At 38.1% G+C, this 13,885-nt stretch overlaps 1 protein-coding gene across 1 annotated transcript in view; it reads right to left on the bottom strand.

The window, feature by feature from the left end:
- Positions 1-13,885, bottom strand: part of EPHA6 (EPH receptor A6) — a gene marked incomplete at both ends in the record, with an annotated part of 464,979 nt that overhangs the window by 74,840 nt on the left and 376,254 nt on the right. The window contains one exon of the mRNA XM_080613276.1: positions 1,011-1,137. Within this exon, the coding sequence (XP_080469402.1) occupies positions 1,011-1,137 (127 nt within the window). The remainder of the gene's footprint in view (positions 1-1,010; positions 1,138-13,885) is intronic.

The following is a 13,885-nucleotide window of genomic DNA, read 5'->3' as shown; positions in this document are numbered from 1 at the left end:
CTTTTCAAGAAAAACTGTAAGTAACATTAGAGGTAAGATGTCCTGAAAGGATACGAATGTGACATTGGCCCACGTACAGACTAATTTTACACAGAAATATGTAATTTGGAAAGGAGCAGAACTGAACTTTGATCCAGTTTTAACTGCAATTAAGGTGCATGTGTTTATTCTTCATTTCTTAGTTTTGATGGGAGATGGTGTTTAATAGCTCCAAAAGAGAATGGAAACACATACAGCCTTTCTGGGAAAGGATGCCTCTAACCTGTTTCAGCCCAGTACCTGAGAGCAGCCTGTTTACCTGGCATGGTGTTCTCATTCTTGGCCTGCACTCAACCTTATGCCAACCCTCTGGGGTCCCTCTTGCCATCATCGGCTGTGCCTCTGCTGGGGACCTTGCCAGAGGCAGTACAAATTGCCACACTGGCAACACAGGCAATGGGGCTTTCTCACTCCTTTTAAGAGAATCATAGTAGTTCAAATTGTCATAAAAGTTTACTGATAAACGTTAAGGCTGTTTTCATGAGATACAAGTTGCAAACACAGAAGCATACAAAGGATTTAAACACGACATCAATACATAATTAAATTTTCCTTTTCCAAATTAGTCTTGCTTTGAGATTTTTAGCAAGCAAATGAAAATTTTTAGGGAAGAGTCACAGAAGCACATAAAATCTGTGATTTTGTAGAGGCATTTTTAAAGTTATGTTTCTTTGGTGCATGTGGGCATGCTTCATGAAGTGTATGACTAGAGAATACCAGGCCTTCTCCTCCAATATTTAGCTTGATTACCTAACAACACATCAGTTTCTCCCATAATTTCTCTTTTACATTGATTCAGGTTCCTGAAAAGTAATTTATCTTTACCATTTCCTTTCAGTTTGGCTTTTTATTGGAAGGGACATCTAGTCTCCCTGCCAGACCAATACCAGATTTTGTTTCCCTAAGATGTGTGGAGACATGGGGCAAATGGTGAAAGGAAAGACTGATGGCAGGGGAATAGGCTGGAATACCTACCAGAGGAAATGCTGGGGGGTAAAGATCCACCCCCTGACACTGGATGTGAGGCCAGGATGCTATTTAAAAATCCCGCCCTCAGGAATCTGGAAAGAGACTTCACCCCAATGGTCGGAAAGGATCCTTTCAAAGAGATAAAAATGATCATTAATCAAATGACTTGTTCTTTGGCTGATAAAAGAAGTCGACTGTTTAAAGAAAGAATAACCAAATCTATGCAGAGTTAACAGTTTCACTGGAACAGATCTCATAAAAACCAGTTAAAAGCCTTTGTTGCTTTTTAACCAAGTCATACAATACACAGCTTTAACCAGAAAGAGGTTGTTTTCTGCATACTTCACAAATGAAGAACTCCAGCACCTCTAGGAATTGAAAAAAAAAAGGTATTTTAAAGGCAAATTACAACTACTGGATATTCATAATGCATTCCAAAATAACTATGCTATAGAGGTATTTTACAGTTTTGTATGCAAACCAAAGAGAGACCAGTAGATGTGAAGCTATATCACCAAAGGTGTGTTTAATCTAGTATTTTAAAGGCACCTGACAGAAGTCATGTCAGGCAAGAGGAGTAGGGGAACCAGAATTTGGAGCTACATTACTGACTTCTGTGTCAGGGCAGCTGACACAGCTAACATCTCCTAACAACTGTTATTAATATATGGATGCAGGCCAAAACCTGGAGAATAGGCATGGCCCCTTTCTGCTTGCTCTCACCAGAAGCTTAACACATCTTATGCTTTCAACAGAATAAACTTTTTATTCTTCTTATTGCCTAAATGTACAGTTTTATTTCTGGAAACAATGATTATCTCATCCACCTCTTTTAAAATAAATACTTGTGACATATCTATTAGAGTGATGATATGTGATAGTGACTCTATCATCTGATCCACTGTTTCAGCTTTCAGCACACGTACAGAGATCTAGAGACATTATTTCAGCTAGCTTGTGTTAATGCTTAGTTAACGCCAGCATCAAAGATGGATCTGAAATGAGAGCTCTACACATCGTGCTTAAAAGCACAGAGTCAAGATTCTCCCCTCTTACAATAAATTTAAATTGACAATCAGAATAATTTAGGGTTTTTTGCAAGTACATCAAGCAAGCATCCATCCAAAATTTTAGGCATTGGCAAATTTGTTTTCATCACCTTGCAGGTATTACATGATTGTTTTTTTAAAAGAAGGAAAACATCTTAGTATTTATATACAATGAGAAAAATAAATGGCCCTCTTGAAATTAATGTAATAGTTGTTTGTTCGCTTGGCTTTTTAACCAATAAAATACAGGGAGGAAAATCTAGCATCAAAACACACTGGTGAACTTAAAGTAGCTTAAAAGAGCTTTGAATTTTTCTCTGCAGTTTTCAAGCAAGAGTTCCATTGTTTCTTCTCAATACACTTGCCCTTTAAATTTGTTATTAGACCTGCTACAGTCCGTGCGAGGAGAGTTAATTTAATTAGTGCTCTGGATGCAGTATTTTTATATACGATGGCTAGAGACAAGGCATAAAAGTTTTCCCTCTGACCACTCCTGAAAAGCCTTCAGCATTCCTGTAAAAGCGTTTCCAAAGTCCATGGCTTTTATTGTAAAATGTTTTCAGAAGTAATCATGGATAGAGAGTCCAGAATGAAATACACAGAAATTCAATATTAAAATGGGAAATTGTCTCATTAACTCCAAGATGTCTGGTATTAAACAGCATCCTAAAACATGAAGGCTAAATAATGAACATACAAAGACTTCCCAAATAAAACTTTGCTTCTCTGATTCAAAATAGGAATTATACCAACCACAAAGTACACCCACTGTGAGTCACATACCATATGTACAAAGCTTCAGAAAAGCCAAACAGCTTGAGCTTCACCATCGACATTTTCTTACATTTAAATGGTGTTAAATGCCAAATAACTCATTTCCTAGCAGTCTTACAATAAGTTGCTTTGTCATGGGAAGTAATGAAGACACAATCAAATTCATTTCACTTACTGTACATATTCAGAAATAAAAACAAGGAGCAGCAAATTTTGGAGCAATTCAGTCAGTGAATACTAAGAGCTGGAGGAATAAAATTATTGAGGCTTTATAAGCAGCAAATAACTGAAGAAATACATATGAATAATGTTCTACTCTCACACTTTAAAGATTCAGTTGCGTAAGTGTAAAATCTTTGTGAAGTTGTGAATGCTCCATCCCTCAATCCCTGGCGGTGTTCAAGGCCAGGTTGGACAGAGCCTTGGGTGACATGGTTTAGTGTGAGGTGTCCCTGCCCATGGCAGGGGGGTGGGAGCTTGATGATCTTAAGGTCCTTTCCAACCCTAACTATTCTATGATTCTATGATTTTATGCTCTAGAAAATCAACACTCATATTTGACTGGCAGATCTGACAATATCTGCAGGAGATTTGCACTCTTTGTAAGTGGCAGGAGGAGGAAAAGCAGTATTAATTGCGTATCTATGAGTAGCCACCTAGTGTTGCTTTAGGCAATTTAATCCCATTCAAATACTCTACTGTCACTTCAAAAATGTCTCTGATTAAGTAGAATAGAGAGTTACAAGAACAAGACCTCACTTAGTCTCTTCTAGAAGTCCAGAAACAGCTTCTGAAAAGGACAAGGATGATAACATTCAGCCCTGATCAGTATCCATCAACACAAAACTGCAGACAAAGGAAAGGTTGAAGGTTCATTAGTCTTTTGATATTATCACCTGCAAAATGGGAAAATGGTTTGAGATAATTACATGACTATATATGTGCACATTGATTATCACTGCAGATAGTGGGTAAAGAAAATTAATTCTCTTACATCCCATCAACCATCACCAGGACAGAGGTTCGATAAGAGCCTTGGGCATTTACAGTAATATAGAAGCTTACTCAAATTTTCACTTGTCTGCATTAAAACATTCATTAAATATTTGCAAGAAAATCTGCAACAAAAACTTGTGTTCCAGACAGAAAGGGAGAAAGCTCTCTGCAAATACCACAAAAAAAGACGGGAGGTGTGAGCATAACATTAAGGAGAAAACAACAGTTTTGCAGACATACAAAATTCTGTGTGGAAAGCAATTCAGAATGATTATATTTCCTTCTAACTGTTTTCTTTTTTTTCAATTGGGCAATGAAGACGTTGTCTTTCCTCTTTTTTTCCAAAATCATGCTTTGCTAAAGCCCACCAAAAACGTTCGTGCTGCTTCATATCCTGCTGCTTTATGCTCCAAATTGCCAAAGCAATATTCATTTTTTAGAGGTGTATGCTAGCAATAGAAATCTTAATGCTTAATTTAAACAATCCCTTTGAAGCAACCACTCTGGACACTTTCAGGATGCTAGGATATTATTCCTTCAGTTGAACAAATTCCTTGAGAAATGCTATTCTGTCGGTGCACATCATACAGAGATTACTGCTTTACGCTCCTTTTGTTGTTTTGAGTAAAAATTAACACTTATTTTTGCAGTGGGTGAAGTTACACTAATGGGAAGAGCTTTTAGTATAAGGCCTTCCTGGTTCTAAGTTGGGCAAAGGAGACATTAATATTAAGCCACAGTTCCTCAAGGCTCTGAAATACAGCTGTTATTTAGCAGCTTACTGGCATGGATTTATGGAGAAAAAAACGCCAACCTCTCCCTGCTCCATGAACATTATGCCACCTTAACATGGGAAACTACATTAGCTACAGATATTAGTTGGAAAAGTGCATTGAAATGGTAAAAATATATGACAGTACTCTGAATAGCTGACAGTTCATGAAGTATACCCCGTTTACTGAGTCCTGTGATACCAGTTTATAACTCAAGGGTAAATTCTTCTGTTTCACAATTACCGTAGCTAAGTGCCTGTGCTCAGAGGCAATGGGGGAGTGCTGAACCAATTAGCCTGCCTTCCACCTTCATCTCTTGTTCCAGGGGGAATATCATCCCACAAATTGTAGAATTTGATAGGGAAATCACTGGCATAGCATCCTAAACTGGCATAGTTTTAGTAGCGTATTATCACACAGAGAAGAAGGGCAAGAGCAGATAGCTGGGTTTAGGAAATACATATGCTTAGTTCAGCTCCAGAGCACATACATTAATTCACACACCTTTATTAGCTCTTGCATTACAACAGCATGGCCAGCCAGAAGGAAAAGTCATTTCTCCCCACACCAAGGGCACATCCCATGGCCTAGGTCCAGCAGCAGTGTAACTGTGCTGAAGAGTCCTAGATACACAAAGGACAGACAGTTCTGCCACACAGCTCAGCAATAGGACTCAACCAATGCATGGGTGGATGGATGGATGGATGGATGGATGGATGGATGGATGGATGGATGGATGAAGAGAATGGTGCCAAACACACTTGGTACAATACTGGTGGAACAAAATGAACTAGAGTGGAACACACAACTTCTGTTTGAATAGGGGGTGGGGGGGCCCTTGTTAGCTGTAGTAAAAACCATTTAAAAGGAACTAACTTACTCTCAGGGATTGACCCAGCTGATAAATGTTAACCTGACCCATTATTTTTGCCGCTGACACTTTCCAGACACTTCAGCATAAGACCCTCAGAAACTGAAGACAGTTTTGTTCTGCTAATGGCAGTACATACCTACTCACATCTGCTGACCTGAGCTTAAGCATTCCCACCAGTTTTGCTCCCATATGCAGTAAAGTGCCAGCACATTAACGGCTGTCTTTGGGGCCCACATCCCACCCTTTCCTTCTTTCCAGCTGCTGGCTTCTGTGCCCTGCTACCATCAGCAGCACTTAAGCCAATGCCATGGTAGTCCCTGGGTCCACAGGACTCACAGGGATGGCATCTGAAGCTCCTAAGTTACGTAGATACAGGCAGGCAGGGCCATCAGTCAGCTTGTTCTGTTTGTGCCAGGGTCCCTGGGCCTTACTGAGAGCAAACAAACCACTTTTTTTCTCACTACAGCAATTGTGCTTGTAGTGCAGCTTGTGGAGATTTGCTTTTAAAAAGGAGAACCTGACCTAGTTCAAGATGGCCCTGACTGTTGCAGGGGTGTTGGATTAGATGGCCTTTGAAGGTCCTTACTAAACCAAACTATTCTATGATGCTATGATACCGTCAACATTTCAAGAGTCTCTGCATTGTGTCTAATGACCTGGCTGAAATACATTATTAGAAAGCCTACTGAAGATGCAGACAGCTCTTGAGCCATGTTACTTGTTGGTGCCTTTTCTTGTTTATTATACTTTAAACTGATACAATACTTTCTGCAGGTGGAATTGACCATTTCAGGTGTCGTGTATTTTTGCGCATCTTAACAGCTTCTAAGTCCAAAGGAGCTCTTTGGCTGTTCAATTTAAAAAACAGGAAGGAGATGTTCTAGAGAGGTCACACTTCTTTTTACTAGTACCCTCTCCTTATTAGTACAGAAGTACTAAAGTACATTAGTACTAAAGAAGACTTTAGTTTGTTACTATTTTCCCATAGATTTTGCGTAGAATTTTGAAAAAAAAAAAGGAAAAATGCACAGTTAGCGTGTTCAGTATGCTCCCCTCTCTTACCCCCCATTTTTGTTTTATATAGTTTCTTGCATTGATGTTTTTCATACAGGGATTGTAACATATAGCTAAGAGACACTTCTTAGCAACTCTGCAGATGAAGGCTTTGGGGAGCTCAGTAAAGGGGCTTGTCGTGGTTTAACCCCAGGCGACAAGTAAGCACCATGCAGCTGCTCGCTCACTGCCTGTCCCCCAACCCCTGTGGGATGGGGAGGAAGATGAGAAAAACCCATGGGTTAAGGTAAGAACATATATTGATATGTGAAATATAGTAAAGTATAATAACAACAATAATAATGAAAACGAGAGAGAGGAATAAAACCCAAGGAAAATAGGGGAAAAAACCCCCAGTGATGCACATTACAATTACTCACCACCTGCTGACCGATGCCCATACTGTCCCTGAGCAGCAGTTGAAAGGTCCTGGCCAGGTCCCCCAGTTTATATACTAAGCATGATGTTCTATGATATGCAATATCCCTTCGGCTAGTTTGGGTCAGCTGTCCTGGCTTTGCTCTCTCACAACTTCTTGTGCATCCCTTCACTGGCAGAGCATAGGAAACTCAAAATCCCTTGACTTAAGGTAAGCACTTCTTAGCAACAGCTAAAACACTGGTATGTTATCAACATTATTCTCATACTAAAGCCAAAACACAGCACTGTGCCAGCTACTAGGAAGAAAATTAACCTTTATCACAGCCAAAACCAAAACAGGGCTATAATGAGCTTTTGCATTCAGTTTGGCAGGAAGCAACAGAATGACTTCAGGGTGTTTTCACTCCTAACTACATTCTCAGGAAGGTGGGACTGTAACACTTAGTAATGAAATACTAGAGGACAAAATGTAGAAAGAGTTTTCCTGCTTCTGAATTATCTGATGCTATCACTCAGTACCTGAAAAAAAGCTGGCTCTGTTATGAGCACCTTCCATTCTAACATAAAACCTGTTTCCTATTGTTACTAGTGTTTCCACAGGGAAGCTAAAACAAGGTTTAGAGCATGTTTTCCAAAATTATTTGTAATATATCCATTATGGAAAGTACTGAAAACCGGTCAACTTCTCTCTCACAGGATTTTATTGATTCATCCTTTCTAGACCATCAGGAATTGCACATTACTTCATAATCTTTTATGGGGGAACGTATGGAAGTTTTTAATGAGGAATGGCTTCATAAAACTTGAAGTTATGATGTCAGATTACAATTTGTAGTGCATTCAAAAGGCTTGACTTGGAATGAAAAAGAAGATCAGAAGCAGGGCTAAAATTTCTTCCTGAGGAATTTGTTAGATCATATTTTTAGTACACTTAGAAAGCATTAATCTGTACAATTGATTTTAACTGTTTTGAATGAACTCATCTGGAGACTTAGAAGATAGTTTTAATAATGTATTTTAGAGCTTTTTGACACATGCAAGCAAAGGCGATATAGAACGGTACGCCTGAATTTTTACTCACATAACTTATACGCCTTAGTAAATGTAACTTTGAAGACCACCAAACAGTATTTTGCAGTAGAGATCATAATATATTACAGCACAACAAAAATTAACAAAAATGACTGTGTTTGCCCCTATTGACACTGCAGAATCACAGAATGGTTGAGGTTGGAGGGGACCTCTAGCAGTCATCAAGTCCAACAAAATCATGGGAAGATTTCCACTACTTTACAAATAATACAGTGAAAATGCATGAAGGCTAAATTCTGCTCTTGGGTACCTAAGCTAGTAAAACCAACACTGCATGAAGACCATTTTGCTGTGCAGAGGGAAATTTATGCTCTAATGTTCAGCAGCAAATTTTCAAAGGGTGGCCTAAACTTATTTCCCCCGATTCCACTGGAGTAAACGACATCATCACAGAGCACGCACAAATATTTCTGTCATTCTTGAATGCACTTTCAAGAACTCGTAAGTCTTTAACTGCCTTCATCTGAGCAAAGCAGCCTGATTGTTTTATACCACTGCTGTAAAATATAGAGCTTGGAATCTTAACTCAAAGTAGGAAGTACTGTTAGAATACATAAATATTCTAAATATGCAGCCAATGTGAAACTGAGAACATCTTCATTTACCAGGTAGACTCTGACTAATTAAGTTAGAAATAGTAATTACCTGACACATCTCCAAGGGAACAACTACTATGGAAATCACATCATTCACATTAGTAGATTTAGCAAGATGCCAAAGTATATGAATACCAAGAAACAAGAAAACAAAGTATGAACTACTCTTGGAGGGATGCAGTTGAGGACTGCTCACTGGTATTTCTAAACAGTGAGACTGGAATTCCTTCTGAAGGAACTCCTGTCAACATCTAAACCAGCAAAAGTCCTTTGCACCTGTTGTGCTCATTTAAGGTCTGGAACTTAGGCAAGATAGAGAATTATTTGGCAGAACCTCTTCAGATAATGAATTTTCACAGTTTCAAATACAAAGCAGTGTCTAAGCAATGAAGTTGAGAGGAAACCGTGTAGGGGAATAGTAACTCAAGCAAGTTCTCTATTATAAAACCTGGGTGCTCTTGCTAGTTCTTAAGATTAAAGATTAATTATAGTGAGTGTCCTAGGTTCAGCAGCTTAAACCACAACAGTGAGGCAGCACTTTCATCCGAGGATGTGGCATAAGTATATACTTGCTCCTTGACCTGTGCCCACGGAAAAGAAAATTGCATGTCTTGTTTAGAAGGGAGCTGCATTGAGCTTCAGCCACATTCTCAGTCTGTGATACAGCTGTCCACACACCTGGAATAATCCAGAGGTCCTTTTGTCTGCCTCTGAATAACTATCTCACTTCACTGGGTTTTCAGCATCTCACTTCAAAAGATGATCCAGATTTAACTTTAGTTGTGACAGAAAAGGAGAAGGATCACAGGAACTTGTCTGCAACACCATGCAACGCCATGTTACTTCATTTTTTTTGACCGCTGTAACAAAGACACTACTAGTGATTTACTCTAAGAATAAACTCTGCTGTCTAAATTTAAAACAAGAATGCATCTCATCCCAAATTATAAGTATTACTCTTTAAAACTAAACTGATTTTTTAATATATTTGTGTGCAAGTTGGTTATCCTTAATCAAAACACACTCTAGGAAAAACTCTCTAAGAAATTGAACAAACTGCATCATACATTTCTCCTGAATAGTCTGAAAAATGGATTAACAGATGCTTAAAATCTCTTTTTGCTATATTTTAGCGAGATTCTATGCACTTGAAAAAAATAGTTTTGGAAAAAAAAAAATAAAGGCAATTTTTTCCGTGTTATTCTGCATAATAAATTTTCTCAGAAAAGGATAAGAAGTAACATTCTACTACACGACATCCCCAGCAGGACTGCTCTTTTTCCAAAGTCAGCTGACATTATTCTCAATGGTATCTTGCCTACAGTTAGGTGGTTATCCTGAAGAGTGCAGCAGCTTTCCAAAGCATTCAATGAGCCCAGATTCAGAAATAGGTCTTAAGACAGCCATTAGATCACTGGAAACAATATGATGTAGTAGCCTTTTGTAACAAAATGCTGTAACCAAAATATATGTGGTGTAAATACGCCCTAAGAGCAACAGAAAAACCCCACACCTGTAGAGGACAACTCTAAGAAATCCAGGGAGTGGAAGGTAACACTTTTGCTGACAAATCAGTTTTCAGTTACAAACAGTGGCAAAACTTACTTTACTTTCAGTTTGATTTTAATTCTGAATTTCCTTAATTTTATTGGTTTGGGAATAATAAAGCATCCACACGTTTTGGCCTCAATTCTGTGAAGACGGCCACCATAACCTAGTTCTTGGAGGAAATACTTTAAAAGGCCTGCTTTTCTGTATCAAGTCTCCTAATCTCTGCTCCAGACTGAAACTTATGGGATCCACCTGGAAACATGAGGAAGAGAAACACTTGGTAGAGCAAAGTTGCTGTTCTGGTCTCCAGCCCTGGTGAGTTTAACCTTGAGATCCTTGTGAAAGACAATGCTTTCCTACGAGCCTGAAGTACTGGAATACTCTTATTTCTTGATTGGTGGATGGGAATAAATCCAGACTTAAGAATATTTACATAGAATGACACTATTACAGAAAATTGCAATTATAGCTAGTTTATGACTTCTCTGGGAGAAAAAGCAAATGCTGCAAGAAGCTTACAGTTCCTAAGGAGGAACTGATGGAAATTACAGAATATTTGGATAGAGTATTAACATCTAATTTAATTTCCCTTGCTGCTTCTAGACAAACAGGCAATTTGGGAGAAAAAACTGAGGCAATTGCTTGAAAGAGTTCTACAAACACTATAGCCATTTATTTTGTGATGTGTTAAATGTCAGTGCACACTGAAGTTCTGGTTGCTGAGAAGACTGGTGTGACAACATTAATATGATTAAGGCTTTTAACAGAAACAACAACTGTTGTGTTGAATCATCTCTGTAGTCTTAATGGAATAGTAATTGGAAATAGTGTGCTTCAGCTACGAGATAAAACAATCTGTGTATATTTAAGCTGTATATTAAATAAGTATTTTTCAGTCAGTGCTTAAACTGAAAATAGCTTTAGCACAATGTCAAACAAGAACTCTGAAATCTTTACGTATTTAAAGTTATGTATGATACCCAGAATGCTGTTCCAAGCACTGCAGGCTGTACATTTGGATTTCATGATCATGCATGTATTATCAAATTAGCTGGAAAGAAAATACTTTAAGATTACAGTTTTCATGATAGAAAAAACCAAGCTTGCAATATTGGCCAAACCCTCTGTCATTCATTTTGTATACATCCTGGTTTGGTGAATGACCATTAATAATTAGCAATACAAGTTTCATTTCAGTCATCTTTTGATCACCCAGTTTTTGTGATTTTGGAAAGAAAGATCTCAAATACAACCTGCACATTCCTATGATATGGATTTCTTCATCCTTTAAGACAGAAACCTCCTATGTGAAATGTTGATGGGGTCTTATAAATGTGATGGTTAAGAAGTTCTATGGGCTTTTAAATTTTCGTATGTTCCATAAAAAGACAGATATGATGTTTTGATTTTGTACTTAATGTTCAAAAACTGCAGTGAGTTTTAATTTAATGAGTGAAGTAGCTTTTCATGGATGACATCTGAAGATGAATGCATTCACGCAGCCTGCTGTACATTCTGCAGTTCTGCAATTTAAGCTCTGATTATCCACTTTTAGCCTTGCTAGCCTGTACCAGTATGAACAAAGAGCAGGAGATAAACGGCTCCACTTCCAAGCAGTAATCAGCACCACTGAAATAGGCTGTTTCCAGTCAAGAAAATCACTTGGAGATGAATTTCCAAAGAGTCAGTTGCCAAAAAGTTAAACAAATGCAGAGTATAAACTTGAGGGTGAGGATTCCTTTCATTATTCACATTTCACTAATATCAATGAAATTAAGGACAGAGGTTTGATTTTCTTCTTGGTTACTAACACCAAGTGACTCCCTCAAATAAGCGACACCAAAATCAGAAGTTAGGAAGACTGCCATCATTATCATTACCATAACCTCAGATGAACTGTTGATTAGAAATGTATTACATACTGGTTTACGTTTGCAAATCCATATGCTACATAAAAAAACCATTTCTGCCTAGGCTCAGTGCAGATGTCCCAGCCCACATCTGATAATCCATGTTAGAAGCCAGGTTGCAGGCGGCTCCTGTAGCTATCTGATGGGCTGTGGCATATGCATGGGCATTCTGCTTCCTTGTTTTTGGAAAATGCTAAGGACCAATTAGCTGTGCTTGTTAATTATCTCTTTGTGGACATCAGTGTATACAGAGGATTTTCTTCCAAGCTCAAAGACCACTTGGTGTTAAGGGTGAATGCCATGCAGTAAAACCTCTCTCCTTTGATCTTGTGCTAGTTCTGGCAACAGCAATTCTAGCAAGACGAATATTGGGCAGTCAGAATTTACACAGGCCACAAAATCACATTTTTCAAAGCTTATGAAGGTATTCATTGAAAACAGGAAATAAATTGCCAGTCTTGCCTAAAACAGCAGAACAGTGCATGCTGAAGAATGTACTCAACTACAGCGGAGGGGAAAAAAGCAGAAAGGAAAGAGTGGACACTCATTTCCAAAGTGAGTAAGTTATTATCAGTCTAGGGAGAAATTAAGAAGTTTCTGTTGTTTCAGGAAGAAAGGAAACCAATTATGTGATTCTAGCAACAGTACAGTAGCTTATCTCAGATTTCTACTATTATGAAAATTCTGTACTATGCTTTCTCTATATGAAATACTGAAATAAAGCCATTATCAGCTAAACTTATTTATGTTCAAATTTTATTCAGCAGACATTACCTTCTTCAAGTTTAATAGAAAAATGACAATATTTACCAACTGATGCAGTCATAAATCTATTCTGAAATGTCAGAGTGAATACATTTGTGTCTTCAAATGTATTCAGGACTGTTATTAGTGTTTTGTGCTTGTATTTAGAACATACTTAAGCTGAATACTCTGTAAACTCATGTCACTGAATTATGTTTTTTTAAATAACTATTTATTCCCACATTGCTTCTCTCTTTCACTTGTGTCCCCCTTAAAAGGTTTATAATCTCCTCCTGATTTATAAGTAGTGCCAAAGCTATGCTTATCTGTAAAGAACTGTGAGATGTAAGAAGCAGTTATTTTTGCAGACTGTATTTCTAACCAAAACTTCAAGAGTCTGGAATGGATCCCAGAGAGTTTGCATCTAAATTGTTAATTCATCTGGAAACTGAACTGCGTATGTATTAAGAATCAGAAAGATAACTATAGTCTGACAGATGGATACAGCAAGACTCACAGTAAGTAATGACAGGAATGTGGAGGTCAGAACTATACAAAGGATGTCAAGTGATGGGCTAAGTTAATAGATTCTGAATAAACAGATTACAGATAAAAACTATTAAAGTGGTGGCATTATTTTGTGTGGATGCTGATGATAGTGCTGGAAGAACGGCGGAATCAGAAATTTTGTATCTGCCTTGGCTGGAGCTGCAATGCTGACTGAGATCAGGAAGCAAAATGTGCGAGTGTGTGTTCACTGCAAACGTCTGTCATTAAAGTTCTCACTTGCTCTCTAGAGCAGAACACAGAAAACACATGGCACTCTTCAACAGACCATTGCTCAAACAAGTCTGAACAGATTTTCTTTGCATAATATGACTGTTCTGCTTCCAAATGTCAAAGATTTCTTGCTAATCACTGAAAATGGTTACTTTCAGTAGCTTTCATTTCTGAACACTGGAAAACTAATCTGCATGTGGGAAGCATGTCCCAGCTGGCAATATTCTGCACAAGTGCTTTGATTCATGTGTGAGAAGGATGCGCCTGGTTTGAGATACATAGAAACTTATTCAGAGAAACCTAT

Source organism: Psittacula echo (assembly GCF_963264785.1).
Source record: "Psittacula echo genome assembly, chromosome: 3".
In the NCBI taxonomy this organism is placed as follows: domain Eukaryota; kingdom Metazoa; phylum Chordata; class Aves; order Psittaciformes; family Psittacidae; genus Psittacula; species Psittacula echo.
The sequence above is the reverse complement of the archived record's forward strand: the minus strand, read 5'-3'. Positions and strand labels throughout refer to the sequence as shown.